General features: G+C 36.2%; 1 protein-coding gene across 5 annotated transcripts in view; it reads right to left on the bottom strand.

The window, feature by feature from the left end:
• Positions 1–26,246, bottom strand: part of NCOR1 (nuclear receptor corepressor 1) — a 76,517-nt gene that overhangs the window by 39,479 nt on the left and 10,792 nt on the right. For 4 of the 5 annotated variants that reach the window (XR_012831526.1, XM_075719507.1, XM_075719506.1 and 1 more), the window contains exons 2-14: positions 22,356–22,533; positions 19,849–19,988; positions 17,466–17,661; positions 15,526–15,708; positions 13,497–13,610; positions 11,273–11,329; positions 10,740–10,792; positions 8,782–8,848; positions 7,582–7,754; positions 5,465–5,555; positions 4,739–4,917; positions 4,208–4,262; positions 3,305–3,406 (exon numbers count right to left, since the gene is read on the bottom strand). Coding sequence is in view for 4 of the 5 variants with exons in the window: in XM_075719507.1 (XP_075575622.1) it covers positions 3,305–3,406; positions 4,208–4,262; positions 4,739–4,917; positions 5,465–5,555; positions 7,582–7,754; positions 8,782–8,848; positions 10,740–10,792; positions 11,273–11,329; positions 13,497–13,610; positions 15,526–15,708; positions 17,466–17,661; positions 19,849–19,988; positions 22,356–22,463 (1,518 nt within the window). In the remaining variant the exon portion in view is untranslated. Of the gene's footprint in view, positions 1–368; positions 440–3,304; positions 3,407–4,207; positions 4,263–4,738; positions 4,918–5,464; positions 5,556–7,581; positions 7,755–8,781; positions 8,849–10,739; positions 10,793–11,272; positions 11,330–13,496; positions 13,611–15,525; positions 15,709–17,465; positions 17,662–19,848; positions 19,989–22,355; positions 22,534–26,246 lie in introns of those variants that run through there. The other variant, XM_075719509.1, reaches the window with a different exon arrangement.

Genomic DNA, 26,246 nt, shown 5'->3' with positions numbered 1-26,246 from the left:
AATCTCAAAGAAAAACTTCACTCGGAGAGAACCTCCTTTCTATGAGTTACTTAAGGAATTCTCTATCATCAATGCAAAAGCATCATATAGGCCATGCTTTCTTCCAATACAATGTTAAAAACTCGCTCTTCATTTGAAAAGTCACATTTGTTTAAAACACGCTTGTTTAGTTACCTCTGTGAGCATTCTGGAACGGTTTAGGTAGCATTTGCCTATTTGAAGACAAAAATGTATCGGAATTCAACAAGCCTCACATCTCTTAACTTGACATGCCTTAATCTAGCATTCAGATTCTCTAAAATAAAAGCCCCCACACTGAAACTTGAGTTGTACTCACTACATTCTCTGAAGGATTTCAACATCATTACCATGATTAATATCTTCTCCACTGCAATATTCCATTTGCTTGCCTTCTAATTTACAAAAACGTATGAACTATTAAGAGTTTAAGCTGAAGCACCTGTTATTGGCATAAGCACATCTTGGAGCACATCATAAATCTTACACAACTTGCGTTTGCCAATCAGCAAGGAAGTTTCAGGTTGCTGCTCAGAGATATGAAAAATATCAGCTTCAAACAAAGCTGGGGTGTGGGAGGGAGAGGGGGGATGAACTGTATTCTGCAACTCTAAGATAAAAATTCTGGCAAGCAAGGCAGTTCCACACTCTCAAGTTCTTTTTTACTAGCTGCTATAGATGTTGCTAATTAATCATTAATAAAATCAAGAAATACAAGTATGGCTTTTGGTACCATGTAACTCCTTACTACAGTGTTACTAAACACGCTAACTACAATACTTCTGAATTTAAACGTCCAGAAATGGTAGAATTTCCCATTTAGAATGTTTAGAGTATTTCCTTGAGTTTGCAAGTATACCTCAACATTCTTCAGATCTATAAAGTCTGCATTCTTAACATAGAGCACACATTAAGCCTGTCTAGCAGTTGCTCAAAGTTTAGTGATCTGCTGTAGTACGTAATGTGGATCAACAACTAGCAATTAAGACCTGCAACTCTGCTAAAATTCAAAGAGCAAGTAATCTGAGTTGAACGAACAACAACAGCAGCTTCAGTGTTCCAGCTCGCATACTTAGTTATTCACATATAAATCAGCATTCAGAGGAGCAGTTACAAAGTCAGGCAGAGCACCTTGGGTTTCCTTTTACAGTGAGGCAAGTTCACAAATCTATGCCCTTGTGTACAGGGCTGTAATTAAAATCTTTCTAGTTTATATGCATTATCCAAGGAAAGCAAGCCAATGATGGATTGAGAAATCCATCCAAATTTTGAATTCTACCAGTTCCAATATTCTAAAGTTTAACGATGCTGAAAGCACTTACATATACAGCTATGATCTTCTGAATATCTCAAAACTTACAGTTACATTGCATTACAGCTTGAACCAGTTCTGTCTCCCCATCTCTTAGAACAACTGCAGAAGAACAGCACACGGCAAAGGTATTGCTCAACATGTGTATACTTTACTGTGATCACACCAATCTCATTTTACACTGGAATATGAAACTGAGCCACTTAAAACGGCAGCATTATCTGTGTTTAGTGTCCACAGTTACCGTCTGCATTTTGGACAATCTCATTTATTTCCAACTTCTTTGTATTTGCCATACTTCCATACTTTAATCAGAATCTTTCACCATCACTAGTCACACAACAATACACCTTCCCTATTAAAAAGCACTATTAGGCTTAGAAAGTCTAACAGAAGTCCTGGCACAATACAGGATATTTCCAGTATTTTCTCCAATCACAGCAGTTCACCATTAGTCAAAGTGGAAGCTCTAACTAAATCCTGTGCATAACAAAAGTTACCTTATCCCAAGCAATCCATAATTTGTGGGGTACAGACAAGTAAGTCTTCTGTGACATGATCTCTTCTCTTAGAACACCAGACCATAATTTAAAAGGTTTAAGCACATCAGCACCATAGAAGCACAACACCATGACTGTTTCTAGTGAACAGGATGAACTTACCAACTGAAGCTGTTTGCAGCAATTTTCTTTTATAGAAAAAATACATTTACTGGGACTCTCGGAAAACTTACATTATTTGAAAAGAGCATTCATATATCCTGAAGCGTAATATTTACTTAATTTGCTGTTTTGCAGTTCAGTACAGATTTGTGCAGTCACAATACCTCAAAGTCTCAACAATTTTCTCTTTAGTATCACTGCTGAGATAACGACTAAATCCAATAACCCACAATGCTTCAGATTTTAAGGTCTGCGGATTTCTAAAACCCTGAATTTGAGAGGGCCCTCCCCTCCCACCCCCATCAAGCTTCAGTTCCAACAAAGCGCTGGGTCTTTCTTCAGCACATCGTACCTATGCTTTTTTTTTCCAGCTTTTTTCAGGTTTCCAGCTTCCGGCTCCAAATGTTAAAATCATTTTAAGGATACAAACTCAAAACACCTGCAGGCTTGGTTGTCACATCTAGTACTCTGTTCATGTACTTTATTTCACATATGACCTTCTTTCCTAACCTTGTCACTGACATATTTTCATTCTATTTTCAGTACTTCCTAAATACCTGGTAGATGCAAGGGGAAGTCAGAATGGGTAGAGCAGGGAACATATTCAGTGAATACACAGCACTCCTCCTGCTTTCTTTTAGAAAAAAAAAAAAATTCCAAATTTTCTTAAGTTTTTTGTTTGTTTTCCAATATCCGCATTAACCCTTGTAGCCTAGCAAATGTATTTATATGCTTTTTGTACATAATATGCTGTTCTTTTCCCCTCCAAAGACTTCCAAAACTTCCAGAAGAATACTTCCTGAATCAGCAGAATTTTTTATTTGCATGCATTACACTGGTCTCTCTCTTCTTGCTATTAAATTCCGGTTTGACTTTGAGCCTGACCACCAAATAAAGATCACTATTAATTTCTGCTTTTTGACGAATGTTGGCATTATGAAGTGATTATATATTTTCCACTGCAAGTCACATGCTAAACCTAATTTCTGTTGGCTCCAACACAGGATTTAATGATGGATTTGACTTCAATGTCTATGGCAGGGTCCTCAAATAAAATGACTTGTCATATTAAAGAAAAAGTCACAAATGTGCAAAGAAGAAGATACTCCACAGAATTAAAAACAAACTAAGCAAGAACACCCTTGAGGTCAGGATTACTTAAAATTAAAAAGGGCAAAAATGCAGTAAAGGAAAAATAATTATCCCCCCCCCCCCAATGCATATAGTATACTTGCTATATTGGATAGTAAGACAGTTGTAAATATGAAATAATAAAATAACAATATCCAAGTGATTAATAAATTTAAGATACCTGGTTTCTTCCTCTGCGTTTACCATAATTCCTTCGCACAAGGGCTTTATAATTTTCATTTTTCTTGGTCAAGTAATAATATAATACACAGTCGGGGACATTCTAAAGTGAAAAAGCAAGAAAAAAAAATTAGGTTTTACTGCTATAAAAATACATTCTTAGTATTTAATTTCTCTCAACACTTCAACTATTCATCCCCTAGACTAAAATAAAACTCTATTAGATTTGTTTGCTCAGCAGGGAAGTGAATTCATACACAAATATAACAATGTAACTATGCATAATATTATAGTGTTAAATGCAAGTCTCATGTATTTATAATATCCCTCAGCTACTTCAGTCTGCATGATTTAATATATACTAGACAACTGGCAAGTCTGAAAGCTTCTATTTATCATAATAGCTGTCTGCATTCAAGATTCTGTTGTAAGTTTTAACAAATCCTAATTCTCCATTACTTACATCAGTTCTGCAAAATCAGTTCTAAAGAATAAAATTAGTTCTAAAGACTAATTCAGCCAGCAGTAGGATCCCGCTGACCTGAAAGATGGTGACAAGATCTCTTAGAGTTAGCACAGTGGCTCAGCAGAGCCAATTACGTCCTCATCTAAACAGTGAGATAGTTAAAGAAGCTTACCTCCTTCAAAAAGAAAATAAGATCAAAACTAAATAAAGTGCCATTTTCTTTTATTGTTGTCAGTAGTGTCATTTCACTAGCTTTTGTTAGATGTTTGCATGCATTGATTGTGTAACTGATCAAGTATTATAAAACCCTGTCAAAGCAGTAACTTTTTGGACTTAAAATTTTTTCCAGGAAGAGAAAATGATGCTGGGATAAATGACTTACATTTGGAAAGTTAGGGATCCCACCCTAGGCTCTACTTATATTAAAAAAGGTCTTACCTTTCGTTCCAGGTAGGAAGCAATTAGACCAAAGTTCTTGGGATGTTGGACAAACCTTTTATAAATCAGAAATTATTTAAGTTTAACAACATAATTCATAATCAAATAAGCAAAGCAGTCTTTCCAAACAATCTGTTCCATCAGCAAGCCTTTGATTTACACAACTGAAATTAGTCTGAAAAGCCCAGTTTTCCAATTGTGCAAATTTAGAACTGAGCACTTAAAGTTAGCTATCAGCTGATATAATGACTTCATATACCTACTCTTCTCATTTTAATCTTTCATGGAACTAAACCATTTTTAAGAGAATTTCTTATCCAAGGACTAAATGCATGTGAGCCTATGCAGTTGAAGAGTAAGTGGAGAAGTCTAAAACTTTTGCAATGTTTCATTCATCCAACTAAGAACATTATCTAGTATTATTGCACAAAAGCTTCAGCATTCCCAATTTAACTGATGTTTACTGTGGGGTTAGGTATTTAAACCATCATTTGCAATGTAATAAAAGTAAAAGATAAGAAAGCCCATTACTTTTCCTTAAAAATCTCTTTCTCATGGTCGGTCCAGACATTCATGAACTGTCTGTCTTTATAAACTTTCATGGGATCCTCCATCAGACCATTCATATTAATAAACTTCACTCGTCTTTGTTCTGCATCAAACATCATGGGAGGAATGACAGAGAGCTGACGCATTTGTTTTTCATTATTCTACAGGCAAAGAATAAAAGAAAAAGTAAAGAATACAAAAAGTTGCTTCTAACGTTTACAGTTCTTGAATTACACAACTCTTTAAAGCTCCACCACAGTATACATTCACAGTTAGTTTGAAACTTCTTTTTGTCCACTTCTTAACTCTTCTAGAAGTTGCCACTATCCCAATGAACATTTACACAGTCAGGTAAAGGAAATGGTGTCGCAAATGATGAAAAACTAAAATGGTGCAGGGTTTTAGAAAGGAAGAGTTTTCACATGTTTGTTAGAGCTGTAAAAAACTAGGTCGTAGCAAGCCTGCAATGAACACAGACACATGAGAAAAATGGAGGACAGATGCAATTAGGAAGCATAACCCTTAAAAGTAAAGTATTTGTAAGACCTGTTTCAAGCCAAACTTCACACAGACTCTCTCAAACCAGCCCCAAAAGGTTTATCTTACCAAAAAAAACCAAACCCCCTGAAAGAGATCTTTCACTGCCAGTAAAAGGATATTGAGTCATTTTGCTGTGCTTCTATAGCAAAGTACAGACAGTAGCCTCACCTCCTGCTCAGAAAGTCCGTCAATGATTTCAGAAATCTCATGTTCACTTCTAGCAATAGTTGCTGAAAGTCCAGCCCCTCTTTGGCCAACTCTAGAATTAGGGGAAAACAGAAGTAGCAAGGATGAAGTGGAAAATAGCTATATTTTCAGATTTTGTACACAACGACAACAACCTTCAAAATTCTTTAAAAACACTGTTACCAGTCTACCAAATTAGTTAGTTAGGACTGTTCTTTCTTTAGCAGCATCAGAGTACAAACTCTGTTCGTGTACTGCAATTTCAAACAACTGCTCAGTTTTACAGGTGAATTTGCAAAGCTCAGCAAGAAGGGCATGCTTGAGTCAACATCAAAAAAGGAGTGTTACCACCGATTCCATTGCCAGTAGGTATTTTAGATACATTAATAGGCCTCTGCTGAGTATGAGAAATGTTCGTCAGTGGCACAGAAATCATCATCTTAATTAGTACAAGTGATACACTGTGAAAGACAGCTTTTTTTGTTTTATTTTTTAAAAGAAAAAAAGCACATTAAATTTGCCTTTCATCAATTTGGTCAAGTTACTAATACAGCACTGAGAATCATTACAACAAAGGAAAGTTTTAAACTTTTGAAATGATGGGGAGAGCTGTAATTTGGAATAATTTTTCAGCTAGGGATCTTTACACTGAATAACATCATAATATATTACAGCATGTGGGTCAAAAAGCATTTCAGAGATAAAAAAATCACTGAGACAAAACACCTTCATTTGCTCAAAGATTTTACTGAACTAACCAATTTGCACAAAATCTGACAAAAAAACCTTAGTATTTACACGGCAATAGTATTACAAGCACAGCTATAGACAAAGATGCCATTACACTAGAGAGCATAAACATAAAGAGATGGCCCCTTCCCAAGTAGTTTGCAATTACAAAGACGTGACATATTCTTCAAGTAAAAGCTTCTTATAAATAGGAGTTCTGTTTCCATTCTAACAATTTACTTTCTTTTCCTCTTCTTGATTCCACAAAGCCAGATCTTGTAGACTTCATGATATATTGCAAACTATCTGCATTTCCTATGTTTTATGAAGGGGATTTAGATAGATGGTTAGAAGAAATAATGAGATGAAATCTTTATGGGGCTTCAACTCTCAAAGGTGTATTAAAATTATTTCAAACATTAGATAAAGAGATTTGAACACAACTGAATCAAACTTGACCTAATTCCAATTTAAAGCACTACCTACAGTACCGTAGATAAAGTGAACTCTCAAATGAATTGCACTTCATTCCTTTTAAGACTCTTTATACAGTTTCCATTTAACAAATGTCTGATAGATTAAAATTAAATAATAGGGACTTAATTGTTGTAGCTTGCATACTTCAAAAAGCAAAAATGTCTGGAATAAAATTACATGGCAAGTACAACAAAGGATCACTCAAATTGTTAATTAAAGAAGTCAAATGATTTTTGAGTGTGTAGGCTAATGAATACAGGGATCATGAAACAAAGGAGTAACACAGACACCCAGTGACAGAAAAATACTAAGTATAAATTAGGGTGTAGGCCCAAAATGAACAGGCTCACGTGAAGCTGACGCTCCAATTATCTAAGACCAACTCCACAAACCTCTTTGTGCATCTCAACAGCTTAAGTCACATAGTCTCACCAAGCACCACAACCTAACTAGCCTTTGCTAATTAGCCCTTTTTCTGTATTTCTTTTGGAAAATATGGGTTTTGACGGCAAAGCTAAAAAGGGGGATAGGAAACTATTTGGACATCACTAAAGCAGCCCAAGAGGACACCAAACTGATGAGGCTAGCACCGCCGGCAAAGCTGATAGGGAGGGACAGGAAAGGGCGAGACATAAGACAGTGGATATACAAGACGGACAGTCATTAAGATCCTCAGGATGTGAAGTGAAGCTTGAGCTCAATGCCATGAAACACAGGGAACAAATGAAAGAACATTTTACTTCATGCTGTATGATACACTAACAGTCCTTTTTAACGAATAAAGTGATGAACACAAAATTTAACCATTAGGCTGAACCAATTTTATTGTAAGTAATTTTAAAATTTAAGTCCTAAGACATATTTGTAGGAATATTTCAAATCTGTGGTAATACCTTTGGAATCGTTCTTGCTGTTCTCTTTGCTTCCGGATTTCTGGAAATTGTTTTTCATAGTATTCTCTTGTTTTGCTCTCCTTAGCTTTCCTGCGCGGATTATTTTCTATCCTGTCAACTTTTTTCTCCCATGCCTCCATCAGCTGATCATAACGTTGACAGATTTTCTGTTCCTGTTAAATTCCAAAAGTAAACCTTGAACTAAACACAAACACGCTAAGTGATCAGTACACATAACATGGGTGGGCTCCGTATTTTTCCTGCTCTAGTGGCCTTCCATTCTGAAGATGACATATAACCAATTTTCAGCAGAGAGAAGTCGAGGAAGTGGATATAAAAATGTAGATTTTGAATGTTACACACTATTTCTTTGCTTTACATATCACAATGGTATGCGGTAATTGTTATTACTGCTTCCAGAAGTCTCACATCATCTGGTACCAGGCTTTTAATTAATGGAATTGGTTTAATTTTTTAGGTTTTATTTATTTTAAAATTTTAATTAACAGAATAGGGCTGGAATAATTGCAGTATGTCCTCAAGCTCAGCAATATGTAGGGAGCTGCCCCTACGTAAAAAAAAAAAAAAAAAAAAAATTAGGACCGTAAGAAGAAAAATACTTCATTACATTTTCATGGTGGAATCTTCCAATTTGGTGGATAATCTTCTGCTAGTCTTAATAATAAAAATGATCTTTCAGACACCACCCAAAACAGCCTTTTGACTTCGTATGCCACTTGCTACAACAGCATGCAAGAGAAAGCATTAAGTCAATTAATACTGGTATCCGACACACACAAGTTTGATTAAAAATGCTGTCTGACTTAAAAGAAAAAAATTGGAGATCTGCCCCATTTTCTTTCAGATACTATAGCTACTATACAAGAAAAGAAGTTCAGAGGGAGGACAGGCATGACAGTTAAAGATTTTCACCGGGTCTCTTCCATTCATACTCTTTAAGAAAAGAAAAGGAAAGAAAAAAACTTTTTCCTTATTGTACTTTAGACGGTTTTCAGTCAAATAATCAACAAACCAAAGTTACAAACCTGCTGTTTATTTTCCAGTAAACCAACAGAATTTTAGCTTAAGATCTTATTTTTCTAATCAATGGGATTTGCATGACACATTTGGGAACGCAAGTCAAGGATCCAGACAGAAAACCAACCGTGTGGTCTTTTTACAAAAACATGGTAGTATTACCCGTTGTTTTCTTGCATGATTTCTTCTCTTAAAGAATAGTATTAGCTTTTTCCTCATCACCTGGTTTCTGGAAAACAAAATTGGGGGCGGGCGGGAAAAGTAAATTACATAAGAATCAAACACTTAAAACTACCCAACAAAGCCCATATGGATTCTAGATGCCAGATTATTATTATTATTGTAAAAAATATTTTCAGGGGTAGAAAACAGAGGGAAAATTCCTGGTGAAACAATCATCTAACTAAAATTGTATTTTATCAGAAAGAAGATTCTTGAAGATGGCTAGAATAAGCAATTGAGACACAAAAGCTTCCAATTTCAAGCTAGGTGCTCTCCTTCACCACAAGAGAGATAATATGCTAAAATGAGTAAATTTGGCTTAAGATATTATGCTTTGGGAAAAAAACCCACCCTTTGTAATTCAATCCTAAAGTTAAGAGTTTTACAATATATTACTAAAAAATTAAGTATTTTGGAACTGCTATACAGCCATGTTTGAAGGCGCGGAGCAAGAAGTACTTTTTTTCACAGAAGTTTTTAAAGGACAGCCACCTATAAGATTTTTTCTGTACTTACAAAATATTATAAAATGATAGTAAAAGTTATAGCACTTAGTAATATGCACATAACTCACTATGCATTTCTTCACATCTGAAAACAACAATTTATTTCTTCTTTTGTAAAAACTGGCAGTACAAAATTTGGTTAATGAATAAATAAATCTTACGAACAACAAATCTGAACCGGGATAATCATACCACAGCAGTAGAGTTTGTCTCAAAAACACCAGTATTTGAGTTTCAAAGTGAGACATGAAAGTAAATATTTTCTTCCCCATTACCATCCTAGAGAAGCCGTGAAAAAGCCTTGGTCTTCATCGTTACAAGAGAGTGGGATTTCCTCAAAGATGATTTGTAAGAAATACGCTCTTTTATGGCAGTTACAACCCAGCAATTATTTTCACCAAAGTCTAGTAGCAATACATACTTTGAAAATAAGCTGATTTTTGTTGCAATAGAATGATCACTGTTTTGGTATTTTGTAACACTGCTACGGAGTGAAATCAATATTGGTTTGACATAGCCATGTAAAAAGTAAGATTTTTTTCTACATTGCGAACAACTTTCTGTAGAGAAATGAGCTCACCATCGTCTTTGCAGAACTGAGATATTCAAAGTAATCAGACACAATTTAATGGACATTTGAATTTGAGTACAAATAAGCTTAAACACATTTAAAAATTAATCTATTAAAACTTTATTTCCATTTATGAACACTATTTGCTTCAGTGAACTGAAAAAAACCTAGCTCATACAAATTTGAGAAACAAGTTCTATATCAAAAAAGAAACAAAAACTTCATTTTCCTCAAAATCCACGTTTCTTCCAGAAGACAAGTTTATTTCAAATCACTGAATTTGGTTTGCCCTAAACAACAAGTGTAGCATGCAACAACTCTGCTCACAGTCCATGATAGAAAATGAGTACATGGTTAAGTCAATAAATAAATAGATAATAATAAAAAAAACCCACAAAAACAAACAAACACACACACCCCCCCCCCCCCCCCCCCAAACAGGACTCCTACCATTTATTGACAGCAATAACTTTTGAAACACTTCTTTGAACAGTACATTCAGGAAAAGTTGACTAGGCACATCTAGGCCAAATCTGGTATTTTAGGCTTTGAAAAATATAAATGTTACCAACTTAAGTTTTATGATTTATTTTTATCTTTAAGTTATGATGAAAGGTTACTGTTTGCCTTCAGTACATATAACTTATTTCTTGCAGCACCCTTCTACAACAAAGAAATTGGAAAATTACACAGACTGGAAGCCTTTAAATACGGCTAAAGTATACACATCCTATTCAGAAATCACAGCAATCAAAAATTTGAGTGAATGTTTGAGTCTAGACTGCTTAAGTGACACAATGACAAGGTATTGAAGCACTTACGTTTTGATGTTTTCATGGTAGACCTTTGTGTCTGATGGTTGGTTGTAAAGTGGCTGCAATTTTGAATTAGAAAGGTACGCTTAATACTTCTCAATGCATATAACTCTAAAAGTATATGCAATATATTTAACAATATTTTAATATTCTGCCAACATTGCACTCAATCTGTGGTGCAGCAATCTGAAGGGACTAGAAGATACTCAAAACACAGATTCCATTACTTAAAATTAGATCATTATAACTACTTATGTATATAACAGTACTTCAATTTTTTCATATTTCAAATTGTTCTCTCAAATAGATGCAAATCTATTTTAAAAAGTTACACTTATGCAGCCAATCAGTTCATTCGAGCCTCAATTCACCAGTGTATTTAAGCACACACTTCTTTTATACATAAACATAGAACTACATCTGTTTACCACAACAGAATTACAGACATGAAAGCAAAACTGGCAACACGGGACACAGAGCAAAAGAAAAAGAAAAAAAAAAAAAAACCAAACCAAACCCAAAACAAAACCACAACTTACCAGTTCAACTTTTGGACCAAGACCTTCAAAAATCTTGTGAGCTTCTTCTGCTTTTTTCTGCAAATAAGATTTTTTTGGTATAGTCTAAGTAAATCACCTAAAGTTAGTGTCAAAAGTGTATCTGAACTCTTTCACTTATGCCAGCTGCTAAACCCCTGTGTGATCATACTATATCCTTCTTAACCTACTTCTGCAATGTTGACTCAGCAAATCAAGAAACCTGTGCCTGAATTGTGCAGCTACTACTCTGATCTCCATGTTTGGAAGCTGACAGCATAAAAGCAGAAAGTGACCTCTGCAGCTCAAGAGGAACATGCATTTAATAAATGAAACAGCAAATAATTATTAAGACGAAAGGTGTCCAGCAAAACAAAGCATAGCTAGCTTTGAAAAATGGAATTAAGAGACTAAAGTTCCCCAATTGCAGAGTCTGGGAGTGTGAATCAATGTGTACATACACACACACAGAAGTAAAGGTCCTACTTCCCTCACACTAGGCGAAGACCCCAAAATAATTCTGACCCTAAAGGAGGAAGCACTGGATAAGACAGCCGGCTTTCACAAATTCATTTCAAGCCTGTACAATCTTCCAAAGCCCTCTGTCAGCAGACAAGACTATCTGAAATGAGGCAACATATTAGTTCAAATTTGCTTCTTCCCCCCAATAGTTGTATGTGCTAGCCCTAAGACATCTGCAAAGAAAAATATAGGAGAAACTAATCCATAAAGCAGTTGTTATTAGAAATAATTAGTTCTGCTACATTCTAACCTCTCTCCATGTAATTTCAATCTTGAGAAATTCTTTGGAACTCACAGCTGTACAAAATAATTACGTATCAAGGAAATATTACAGTATTACCCTGGTAGAAAGGTTTTTCTGGTCTCAAAACATTTAAAACTGAATTCTAGCCCTATTACTTTAACCAAATTTTAGCCAACAGTAGTTGAATACTAAAAGTAATTATCCTAAACCGCATGGCTTGAAGACGAAAGCTGCCACGCAGACTGTCCCCTTGCACAACTGTAGACAGAAAGATACCAAACAAGTGCTATGTACGCAAATGGCTTAATACATCTTTAATAACCTTTTAAATAAGACAGTGAGTTTTGACACGTGCTATTTGTATGAAGCCCCATCAATACCCATCATGTACCATTTTAATAATTTTTAATTGCATTATAGTATGAAAAAGCTTTAAAACAGTAAAACTGGTTTGTAACCAGAAGTAAACATATTGTTGTACATTGGTTACATCAGGTTTTACAACATAATAATTGCCCTAATATCCTGTATTAAGTAAATACATCCAATTTCACAGACAACTGGGGGAAGGGGAGAACAGGCTGCATGGAACACTTGGGACACGGTTCTACTGTACAAGATCTAGTACTGTGTTGCAGTTTTTTTACTAGCTCAAATTTTCAAAAACAGTCTATTGTAATAGAAATTAGCTGTTCCTCTAAACTACAGAATAAAATTGGGAAATTAAACAAACATATACCACTCTCACAAAAGATCATAATACTTTCAAAACCAGCAGATATCCAACTCACTAATCTCAAACTACCAGGGGGAAAAAAAAAAAAAAAAAGGCAGGAAGTACTTCGCTGCTGTTGGCGATATTACTGAGCTCCTGTACTTTTCTTACCACTTAGGCAACAGAAGTTCACAATTCACCTATATACTACTCTTTACATCTGTTCATTTATCCCAATCTTAAGTGCCAGAATTCCCAGTTTAAAAATAAGGCATAGAATCTTAACAACATATGCAGTTTTTCCCCGTTCAGCTAATTTAAATGTTGGGTCAGCCAAGCTTGTGAGTATTTATGTGAGGAAATGAGAATTCAAGATAAATTTCTGAAGCATTTTTTTATATCTATCTGCACACACAAACATCTATATATATATATATGTGCATGTATGTGTGTCTATATATATATCTACATCTATCCACCTCAACACAAGGGTCTAGAGATGAGACCCATAGATGTGTTTCCCAAGACTGTTTACAAGATAGACTAAGGATCCTGTGATCAAGAGTAAAAATGTCATGCAAGTGTCTTTCATTTAAAGAAGTAAATGAATATTCAAAGAGGGGTGGGTAAATCAACAGAAGAGGAGAAGCCAAAATTGCCCCATGGAAGTAAATTAGGACAGAAAGAATTTTAGCACATTGGGTCAGATTCATAGCTACACTCAGTCAACTGAAAAGCACACTTACCCGATTTTCATCGTAAATAATTTGGACAATACTGCGGTGTTTCTGTTCCACTGGAGGAGGGGAGACAGGCCTCTCTGGCTCTGGAGGCTTAGCAGCTTCTTCTTCAAGTTGTTGCTAAGAGACGAAAGAAAGAAAATCAGCCATCTAAACCATGTTACCCTTACCAGTAATTAGTCACCAGAGATAAAATATGCATCTGATCAACAGTTAGCACTGCCTGTTATTTCTCCTCTTAACTGACAAGGAATGAATGAAATGGTTTTAATGCCAACAGGGACAATAACAAGACTATTTTTTGTACTACTGGTAAACCAAATTACCTGTTTACAAGACTCACCTGCATTGAATCAGACTTGTTTCAGCTTGACATTTAAAGCCACTGTTGCATTGTAATTTATCACTATTTAACTTTAAACAAAAATACTAACTTTGCAGAACAGTTACACCAAACCTGCCTTCTCACAGAGGAAGTAAGCCATGGAGCTGCCTTTCTACATTGTAGATATTCAAGTGTTATTATCACTACTGTCTTTTTTTTTAAAAAGGTACAAAAGTCCTTCTAACAATCCACAGAGACCATCATTCCAAACGTACTTCACAGCAGAAATAAACCACTCCACGCATCCTGAAGTTCCAAGATTGTGACAATACCAAACAAGCAAAAAACCCTGTAATATTTTCTGAGCTATTATACTGCTGTGATTTGCTTTCACATCAAATAAATCTGATTCAGTGGCATCTCCATTTTTTGACTGCAAATATCCTTCATCCAAGCCTGCTACAAACATACAACAAAGAACTTCTGATGCTAGGCATCCATCCTGTCTTCGAACACTGGCTAGATCGTGCTATATTGCTGCATAAGAATTCAAAATCTAAAATTTTTGTGGAATGCCATAATAAACAGGCTCAATTATTGCAGGCCACAGCAACTTTGTCATTTTTTAAAGTCAAATCATACTACAAACGTGCACAAATGAATCTTTATAGATGATTATGCGTAGTACTTGCTGATTTTGTGGAAAAGTGAAAAAAACAAACAAAAAGATAAGCATCATTCACACACAAACAGGTACTTAGTGACATCCTTTTTTGCTTTTCTGCTGAAGATCATTTTACAGGTCATTAAAATTCAGATGTAATTAAATGCTTCCAGACCATAAAAAACATACTGCTCCAGAGAGCTGTCTATTTGTTATCCTGGACCTACAAGTTAAGAAACCCTATAGCATAACTCTGATTTCCTACAGACTTCCCACTAAAAAAACCTTAAAGGTGGCACTACTTCTATCTGGATCTTTGAAAGACATAAAAGGGAAAGGAGACAAGGACTTTGTTTTTGCCAATGAATAACAGATGCCTAGATTGAAGGGTGGGTTTAATTGGCCACAACAGCTACTAGGAAGGCAACAACTACTGCCAGCAAACATTTCCTTTGCTTCCAATGGCTGAAGTGCAGTTCCCTGATGCAAAGCATAGCCAGGACTGTACTAAAAAAAGTGGTATTTCCTCCTTTATTTCTCTGCTCTCTCTGTTTACTCACACCCCTCTTACTACACTTTCCCCCAAGGCTGACCTTAGCTCCAGATGTTAGGATCTCTTGCCCTTGTGAAAGCAGATGATCCAGGGACTTTTGTATAAGCTCTGGTTTTAGAGACGCATGCAAGGGATTCTCCCCTTGCACAGACTGCGAAAGAAGAAAGATGATAGCCTCCCTTCACCCAGCAGTCATCTATAAAGCTGAAATTACAGTCACAGTGCCCTTGTTTCACTAGTCATCTAACAAAAGTTTAAAATATAAAGCCACCTACTGTTGCTGTTCCTATGTGGCTTTCTCCTGTTTTAAAAAAATGTTTAAAACTACATGACATCCAATCTATTCAAATGTTCTAGCAAAATCATATACACAACCTTTACTTTTTAACTTGTTCATTTGGTTCACATAACCAAAAATTTCACCACCACCAAATGAAGTTTTTCCACACCTTTTTAACTGGCAGATAACAACAACAGTGTCTGCTATGCTTACTTGCTTTTTCTTCAGTTTAAGGATTTGCTGTTCAACTTTTGCAATTTCGCGATCTACACGGTCCATGCTCTGTATCAGTTCTTCCTTTGACAGCTTTGAAGGTGAAGCATTTTGGTCCTCCCCACAAGGCTGACCAGAAATTGGAGAAGATGGTCCCTCATGCTTTCCTCCAAAAGCCGGGTCCTTTCATGGAGATGGTGGAGGACGGGGGATTGAGAGAAATCAATCATATTGATAACATGTGAATGAGTGTTCAGTAACCAAACTAGCATGCATGAATTAAAGAGAATTTCCAGGTATCTATATCTCTGTTGAGGAGCTAAGTTAAAGTTTACTATTTCAGTTTATTAATGTTCTAAATATTTTAGAATTAAGTGACAGCCCATTTATGATACTGTAATTTCAAAGTACCACCTTTAAAAGTAACAGCACACTTCAGTATTTACCTTGAAACCAAAATAAGATAAAAACATTTCCCTTTTTAAAAAAAATGTATCTTCATAAATGTAAACAGTATCTTTTATGTTTAAAGGAATGGTTACCTAAGAGCCAATCCTCAATACTCTGCACATATATTGATGAGGGTATTCTTGAAGATAACCGTGACCAGCCTGGTAAAGTACATCTGGAGTTCCTTGTGGATACAAGTGTTAAGTGCCCTTGAACTTAACACGACTTAAAAGAAGCAATGACTTAAGAGAGGACAGGTCACTACTAATTTGGCTTTGATTTTTTTTGTCTTTTTTCTCTCGTCTATTTCCCAACAACATATTTCAATGCTTTATGTTCTAACATCAGCACTGTTGTACCTTGTCTGTTTATGTCCTTAGGCTGTCATGCTCCATGACTACCTAGCTGGCAAATGCTTGCTCAGTTATACACCCCTCATTCAGACCAATCTGACTGAAGGACGATGTGTCTGAATGCCACTTCTCCTCTAGATAATACTAGGCTGTATTTCTACATTGAGACTGTAGATTTCTATATGTAGCACCTGGATAAAAACTCAGCTACATGCAAGTATGTTAACATTGCATGCCTTAGCTTGGTTTCTCCAACTCCCTTTGATCTTATCTTTGCTATGCAACACAGCAAGTTACTAAGAAATCACATGCCATCATAATTTTACTTCACAGAGTTTGTTCACATGATAAAAGGAATGGTAGAGAGAAGGAAAGACAAGTAATCCACTTGTAAAAAATTTGGTGCCTATCAGCTTTTGAATCACATAGTGAAATTTTTCTTTAAATTATCTGAGTTTAGAAACTTGCGCCCTCACCTTCAGAAGTCACACTGACTGTGCACCACCTTTTTGGTGTGTGAGTCTCTGTGCTTGTGTGCATGCATGAGAGAAGATATTAAATATTCATTTAAGAGACATTTGCCTGCTCTACCCAAATTGTTCTAATCAATATTCTGTATCTACAATAGAAAATATCCACACCAGACTAGACTGCCCTATATTTACCCAAAATGAGAGAGCAGCAAGTATAATTAGTGTTATGTAAACAAGCAGATTCATTGCAAATGCTTAAAATGGAGAGGGAGGGGAGTATTTTGACTATTCAGTACAAATATTCATTACAGAAAAAAAATGGACTTGCATGCATTTGCCAGCAGCTTTCAATTGAAAAGCAGAAATATTTCATGTACTGTGCTATAATAATTTGGCAACTGAGATTTTAATGACTTAAAAGTGTAGTGGCAACTCAGAACTCCAGTCTCTTTACTGTGTTTGAGGCAGACTTATCTTCTTGTTCTGTTTAGAGAAAATCAACACTGACTCATGGCCACAGTTTGTGATAACATGTAAAATCACATTTCTAGGATTAAAGAACAAACCTCAACAAAGGAAGAAATTACCCAACAGAAAAAAATTGATTAGCTCACTGCAACATAGGAAGTTACACCATCAGCGTCCTAACACAATATGGCTTTACCTTCTTAATATCTGCAGATCTCAATCCTTCCTGCAGAGGATGTACTAAAGGCAAGACAGTAGCTGCACTGACACGCTGAAAATGGGAATCAGAGACTTGTTCAAGACGTGGTCGCTTAGATTCCAGTGAATCATGATCTGTCTGAGATGGACCTGGATGAAATTGCTGTTCATATCCAGTTCTCCTTTCCTGAGGCCTAATATGTAGAAGAGATAAACTATCAAAATATATATTTTCCATACAAGAAAACTATTTGGTGCCCCTCAACCCTTTTCAAATATATAGGAGACACAATTTAGTGAAGCTCCTTCTAAACAGTAAGGCAGACAAACGTTTTTAAGTACAATCTTCAAAAATACAACAGTTTAAAAATCCACTGAAATAGAGAAAGTTAACTGGAATCTTAAAAGGCACTGTTTAAATGCATGCCTATCATTACAAACCCTTAAAGAAACTTACCACTGCTACAATTATATTGTTCAAATCAAAGCTCTGATTCAAATTATAAACAAAAAAAATCCATGAGATAAATATAGTAGTATATTCCACTGAACACAGATGGCCACAACAGCTCCATTATTTCATTTTTGCAGTCAAATAATTTTAAAATTTACACAGAATGCTTGAAATGAGCCATGAGTCTATTTAGAACTTGATCTCTACTAAAGTGCTACTATATGACAGAAACAGTCATTGATTCAATCCATGAGTCATTTAAAAACTCCTCCTTCTCAGAAAAAAATGCAAAAGAACAGTATCACTAGCTTCTTTACAGCGCAATCCACAGGATGTCCATAAAAGAACCTCATATGCTTCACTGTCTTCCTATGAAGTGCCACTGAAGAGATGACAGTGGTTTCCTGTATTTTGCCAGAACTACTGAACAAGCTTTAACAAATTTACAATGCAGAGGGGGATTTACTTCTGCTATAAACTGAAGTTTTGAGAACTCTGAAAGCTGCTACGACTCTCAGCACTAAAACAGAGCCTTACTGACATTTTGGTGACACAAGATGAAGGCAATATGCAAGACCCAGATTTCACTATCATCAAGTTATTTCTGGGAATATTCTAATGAGATTTTAAGCTAGACCGGTATTTACATAACATTCATCACTGGTATTTGTTCAGAACCAGATACCTCAGTTACAGCCAAAATAAACCGCTAGCAGTAATCCAGCATATAAAGTTGCTCTTAGCAGATATACTTACTAAGAGTCCAAGAAAAAGAAAAAAAAAAAAAAAAAGGCTGTTACAAGCAATAACACTTGCTTACAACCGTACATGAGCATACTAATACACTGAAGAATTGAGGTGCATAAATCATACAGTATCCTCTCCCCTAAACAAAAGCATATTCTTGCTAACTTACTACAATCCAGTTAATCTTACTCTGATCTGTAGTGAGTTTTTAATTTCTAAATTTGGTTTTCAAATTACATCCAATATTTTTCAGGAATATAGTCAAACGAATGCTTAATACAGTCTGAAAACTTTCTTGAACCGATCAACCTTACAGTAATATTAAGGTATATTTGAACATTCATCAATATCCACCATGAAGTAACCTATTTTATTGACAAGTAAGATATCACCAATCTGAAACTAAATTACAACATATGATTCACTGTAGTTGTCCACTATACTTGTCCTCAGTTAACCTGCTGGACCCAGATCAGTTGCATCTACTTACACAGAGACCGTAACGGTATACAAGACTGACAAAGAGGGCGTTTAGAACAAATGATATGAAGCTGTCAAGTGTCTGGCCAAAAGTAGCATACACTCCAATTTAGCCCTCTCTGCCTAGAAGTCCACTTTGTGCCACATTTCAGCGTTTTACAATTTTTACAACTAAAATACCCAATTAGCTGTTGTTTCTTACTTGCCCAGCCACACAGATACCATCTGTTGAATAAGCAAGCCTCATCTAGGAAATACAACAGGTAATATTCAGACTGTAACAACTCTTGCACTTGTTACTTTTACTCGTCGAGATTAAATTATCCAAAGTTACAAACTTTACAGACTTTTAGCCTAAACAGCTTTAAAAAGTTTGCAATATGCACTTGGATTCTCCAGAGCTTACTGACAGCGCTATTAGGAGAGGTGTGGGAAAAGCGAAGCAGACTGTCACTTCCTGTCTGTGAAACAAATGTATTAGTTAAGCCAAAGGGACCGAGGAATTACACAACAGCTACAACACTCAAACACAGGAGACCGACACTGTTGCAACAATGGAGCACCGATTAATAAAGTCAAGTACTCGGGCAAAAACTCTGAAACTCGAAAACCCTTCTATTCAAAAGTTAAAACTAACTTTACAGAAAGCACAGACTCATAGAAGATTCCTGTTCATATACTTCAAAACCAGCATCCTCACCTGTCAGAGCCTGGGTGAAATTCAGAAAGCAAGGAAGGCCTGCGCCGAAGTTGCTGCTGCTGTTGCTGCTGCTGCTGCAAGAGCTGGGTTGCCTGACTGACCTCCAGGTGAGACGAGCGATAATCGGGAACCGCAAATTCCTAAATGAAACACGCTTCTGATGTTAACAAGGACAAAGGTGCAGAAGACAGGATCAAAAGTGTTTGGTGTCACTGAATAATCGTTTCCAAAGTTATTAAATACAGACCAAGACCAGATCACCAAAGCCTTATTCCAGCTCAAAAATAAAGTCTGTAAATGGCAGTTCTAAGTTTTAAACAAATTTTAAAAAGACTAAATTCTTATACTAAGAATTCCACCCAGCTTATTAACAGCCTCTAACAAAACACAAATGAGCCAGCAGCAGAAGAATATCCTTTAAAAAAAAAAAATAATCCTTTCAAATCAATTTTGCACATCCAATTACAAAGTGGTAACCTGAGAATATATTTCAGCAGCTCCGAGGCGATTCCTTCTGTTATCACCTCAAGACATTTTTATATCAGACACTATTAATTAGGACTAGGAGTCAGACAAGATGCATCTTCTGACTGATATAATTTATAACCAAAGTGAGGTACAAGACAATTTATATTGTATATATGGGTCTTTGACCACTTGCTTTTAAAAAATTCTACGCAGCTGGCGTTAACCTAAGAGAAGCTCTACAAGAGACGCAATAGGTCATTACCCATAAGATTTAGTTTTCACAAATTATCTAACAATAAATACAGAGCAAGCCAAAAAGCTCCAATTCTTGAATTTCCTTTTGCAAACATGTAAGTAGAACAAAACATCTAAAGTATCTGTAGCAGGAGGAGAATTTCATTAAAACGAGAGAAACCCGAGCTGTTCTAAAGCCAACAGCTAGTCCTCCACAGCCTACCATGCCATACAGAGCACAGGGTGGCAGAATAAATGCTCAGCAGAAATGACCAAATAGGAGATTCTTAGAAATCCGTTACCCCAATTCTGGCTAGCAGAACACAGCTAGCTGGAAGCACTAGTACAGCTGCTTCAGAAAAAATTCAGAGCGTAACACACGTTTTTACATTTCAGATTCACATTCTCCACCTTGCACACAGATTTTGTCAAGAACTACATTTAGCTTATAGATAATCTAGCCCAATACTCCTTATAGAGAAGAAGGAAAGATGACTATGGGTTCACTTCTTACGCTCCTGGGCCTAACAGGAGATTAATTCCCCATAAAAATTTAGTACCCACAAATGCCTCAAGAGCCCAGTCTCTCTAAGGATTTGTTACACCCAGAACACTGCATTCATATTAAATGTATACTAACTGTAGACAGGTTATTTGCATATTTCTTGGAAAATTACTGCTATCAGTGCATATGGACTCAGACACACTTAGTTGGCCAAATTTACTATGATGACTAAACATTAATAAATTAAAGCAAAACTACAACAAAAGTTTATGAACGCAATCCCTCGTGAATTTATTCAAACTATGAGAAACCAATGATAAAACCAGGAAGTTTATATTAATTTCCCATGATAAAGGTACAGAATTATAAAACTCAGTTTTCTGTCAAAAAAACAAGTAAAAAAGCAGATACATATATAATCTTGAAGAAGCAAAATGCAGTGCTTTCAGAAAAAAAAAAAAAAGGAGGGGAACAAAGCAAAACAAACCAAACCACCCCACAACTATTTACCTAAGCAACACTGGCAGCAGTTCTCCTCAGCAGGCAAAACACTTCCTTTGCCACTTTGAGCATTTCTTTATATTTGATTTTTCAACATTAAAAAAGTAGAGGAAGTAAGAATCAAAAAGACTCAACCTACTGAGGAGACAAGATTCTCAATGTACAGTCTTTAAGACAGGTCAGTTTCTGAAGAAGTGTTTTGCCAGTTTGAGCAGATTTACAAACATTAAATAATAGGAAATATTGACAAGCTGTAGGGTTTTATTTAGGATACCTTCACAGTTTTATAGAACATTTTTTAATACTTGTCTACATAAAAAGAAAGAAAGGGTAAAAAAGAAAAAAAGGCAAAAACTTTAAAAAGCCAAAATTGCAGTCAATGGTAGTCAGGGATTTTAATAATTTCAGCTACAGCATTGCAGGAAGGCGTAATTCAACAGGTAATTATATCCTTTCAAGGTTAATACTTCAGAAGGAACCAAGGAGCAGTACATGACTACAGATTATACTTCCCAGAAGTTACACCATAGTCAGACCCTCCTTCAAAGACACAATATACTTGAATAAGGAGACCCATCAGCCTTAATGCAAGAGCCAACAGAGGCACAACCAACGCTGCTATGCAGATTTCCCCAGTCCGTTTTAACCAGGCATATTGGTCTGCAACTCCACTGTGTTCAAGTGTGAACGACTTGTATTACATTGGTTTAACAAAAAAAAAAAAAAACAAAATTCCATTTGGCACAGCAAACACCCAAATTATACTGTTGCTAAATTTGTAACCCTCATGTCTCCTTACCTGCTGGTGTCGGGTGCTAGGGAAGGTGTACTGGACAGAGTGAGTAGGATAACGACTCTGTTCTGTGCTGAATGCTCCTTGGTTAGGAGGGTAGCCTGAACTTGACATTATCAGAGAAGAAGTCTTCACAAAGCTGTGAGATCAAGACCAGCAAGCAATCATGTTTCTAGGAAACCGCCTAAAGGAAAAAAGATCACTGATAAGCACTGAAGTACCAGATGTACTCACAATACATTACAGCCATAGTCACCTAAGCAAAACAACCATTACCAGTAAAAGCTTTTTCCTGATGTATTTATTTAATAGGTTACTCTACTCTGAAACATGTTAACAGGTCTTAAATGAGCTCAAAATGAGACATGTCAGCATTGTCTACACAAAGATTTGAGGATTATATTGTCGGAATACATCATTTTACCAGTTACCAGTTGAATTACGAGGGTTTTAAAAGAAAAGTAGGTCACTTTAAATAGATGTTACAGAGGTTATAAGAGTCTATAGATGGACTCTATTTACTATACATTTCTTTAGCACAACATGAAGTTCACTTTTGTTTCTTCTACAGAGTTTTCGGATTCTGTGAACTGTTTCTTACTTTCAGATTCAGGTAGTCTTAGGGCTGCTTTACTCAATGCCACCTACAGTTCATTAAACCACAGTGTATTAGTCAGGCCCTAAAATAACACTACCATCTAACAGCAGCTTTACTGAAGCAGTTACTCAAAAAAGGCTGTCACAAAGAAAAAAGAGAAAAAAAAAAAACCCAACCAACCAAACAGTATTTCAATTGACAGCATAGTTTGTCTCATATAGGATGGCAGACACTGAGTATACTATGAATCCTTAGCTGACATTCGATGACTACTTTGCCTCTATTGTATTCTCCAGCTACAGATTAGCAGTGAACACTGAAATGCATACTGATCAGGGGAAGATTTTAAATACTGAAAAAATCCAGACAAGTCCGAGTATCTATGAAGCTGTGTATAGTTTCAGCCGCTGAAGATCAGAAGACATTGATTAAACACTGCACCCATCAGTGCTTTGAGCAGGTAAATTATGGCTCTAACCAAAAGAGCAAGACATATATATTTTTTAAACACAAGATATTTCTCTCCGATCTCAAAAGATGTAATCCCTGGAGCCTATGTATTAAATACAGAATTCTATCAGACCTGTAGCAAATTTTCAACCTCTGGCCCAGAGCCTAGCAGACATATCAGACCTTCAAATAAAGTAACTGTTGATCCCTGCCTAGATGGCTTCATTTCAAAGTGCATTAATCTGCAGCCTTTCACAAACATCACATGTAAAGTTATACTTCTGAACTGCATTTTCCATTAACAGTCAATAGACAAAATCAGCTCAGGAAAGGATCAGACACAGCAAGCTATACAAACAGATCTTAAAGTTTATCTGACTTGTTTTATCTTTCCTGTTCTGTTTGGGGCTTTTTCCCCCACCTCTCCAACAAACAAAGCAAGCTTTACATGTTGGACTATCAGAATAATTAGACAAATTTAGTTTTACCTCTTAAACCTGATTTTCAGATATGAAAAATTGAAGAAAAAACTACAGTTTCTCTTTCAAAGCAATACTACAATCACCAGTTGTGTGCTTTATAGCACCTATATATCTATTATAGTACCTATAATTCATACCCAAGTGACAAGTTCTAGCACAGAATTCTTCACCAGTAACATTTATTATACTTCATCATTCATACTGCATTCATTAGAGTACGTCTTTACCAACTATGTGATGGTCTAATAGGTCTGAGTCATATGTACTCCATTTAATCAAGAAACTGTCAGAAAGCAAGCAGTGTTAGCTAATATACATTGTGATACTTAGTTGTAAGCTATAGTACCTGAACACTCAAACGTATTGCTAAGTCCAAGCTACAGCAAATAAAAACTTTGATTTTTCTCTCTCAACTTCCATGCAAGTCCATGTAAAACTACAGCATATAGCTAACCATCAGCACAATCAAACGTTTACTAATGTGATAACCACTCCCATCACAGGCTGGTGAACATTTATTATTAAATGAACAACTGGCTCCATGGTATAAGGATGCTCAAACAATTTAAGGTTACAAAAGTACACATCTTAGTTTGATGAATTGCTGATGCCCTAACTCGTGCTACCTCACCAGCTTCATATGCAGTCTTCATAAACATGTGGAAGATGACTAACTGGATTTTATATATATGTACGTCTGCTACACCTTGAAAACTTTAGTGAGGAATAAAGACAGTAATACTGGATCTGACCAAAGCTCCTTTAGCCCAATATGCTGTGACTGACAATAGCCAGCAGCAGGCGTTTAGGGAACACACACCAGTACTTGCCCAACAAACTCTCCAGCCTTCTAGCAGCTCCTCAAGACACAGTTTGTGGCTCAGGGATTCCTTGAGTCAGAGCCCTTCTGTTCAAGATTTCTTAATGGCTTTCTCTTCCATTGGTTTCTCCAGCTGTTTTCTAAACTTGTATAAACTCTCAGCGTTCACAACTGCTTGTTGCAAGAAATTCCAGTTTAGTGGCACTTTGCATGAGAAACCACCAGCTTTTGTTCGCTCTAGACTGCTACCTTCCTTTGATATCTCTAGTTTTTGCATTGGAACAGACCAAACATCTATTTCATGTTATTTTTTCCCCACTGCACACGCGATTCTGTAGACTTCTATCATATCCCTTCAGCCGTATCTTTTCTATGCTGAATAATCATAGTCTACTTGGCTGTTCCTTGTCAACCACTTCCAAACCTCCTCTAGTTCTGTGATACCCATTCTGAGCCATAGGGAACCAGAAATGTACACCAGATTCTGGGAAAATATCAGTAAATACTCATCCTGTTCTTACTCTCTTCCCTGACATGCTGACCACAGTCAGTTAGATCTGAAGAATATGGGGATGCAGAGGGGATCAGGAGAGCAACCACTTGAAAGTCACACACAAATATAGGCCAACTACTGCATGATTCAAGGTCCTTTCTAGTTTGTCTCTGTCAAGTTACATCTCCTTATTTTCTCAAGATTCAGTCAAACCTGCAAGCTGATCATTAACCCAGGTGCCAAAAGTTCAATCCACACTCACTTTGTATGATGCTACAAAGGCTATTTCTCCATTCACAAGAACTTTAGTGTACAGATTGTTAGGTGTGTGTTAGGACTGTTGGTCTTGAAATCTTCATTGATATAAGAATCTTTCACAACCAACAGCAATGAGAGGTCCTGACCTTCTCTCCAGATTCTGTGCTAGATGTGGAAAGATGAGGGAGAGGAGGAAGGGGGCATGGCGCACAAGCATGAACATCTTTCATCCATCCAGCAATGTTAACTCACACCCCCATATCTCATAACCTACAAGTTTTACATAATACGTATGAAAACATTCAGTCTAACGGCCTTCCTACTGAGAACTGCAAGTATAATCATGTTCATAGCACCACAATAATTAAAAAAAAAAAAAAGTGAAACAAAGAAAAGTTGCCAACAGAGGAAGGCAAGAGAAATAGCATTAGAGGTTATAATTGTATTCAATAAAAGAGGTGGGAAGAGAGGGGAAAAAAAAAAATGAAGTTATCAATGGTGCGGGTGCATTCTTCTTCCTCCCCGAGGGAACTGGCACAACAGCAGGAAGAGATAAGGGTGGTAACAGCAAAGGAAAATACATGGTTACATATTGGCAATTACAAGGTGGGGAGGGAACTAAAGGATCGGGATTCTACATAGGATCTCGTTCCTTTCAAGACAAAATCAACACTATAGCACATCACCGCATAAAATGACATTTAAGTCAAATATTCCCTCCCTATAAGCCTCCTTTTCTTGTTACAGACATTTATATGTGGCTGCATGCTCTCCTAATTTGACCTCTCCACATGCC

The sequence above is a fragment of the Pelecanus crispus genome, chromosome 12, assembly GCF_030463565.1.
Source record: "Pelecanus crispus isolate bPelCri1 chromosome 12, bPelCri1.pri, whole genome shotgun sequence".
NCBI lineage: Eukaryota > Metazoa > Chordata > Aves > Pelecaniformes > Pelecanidae > Pelecanus > Pelecanus crispus.
The sequence above is the reverse complement of the archived record's forward strand: the minus strand, read 5'-3'. Positions and strand labels throughout refer to the sequence as shown.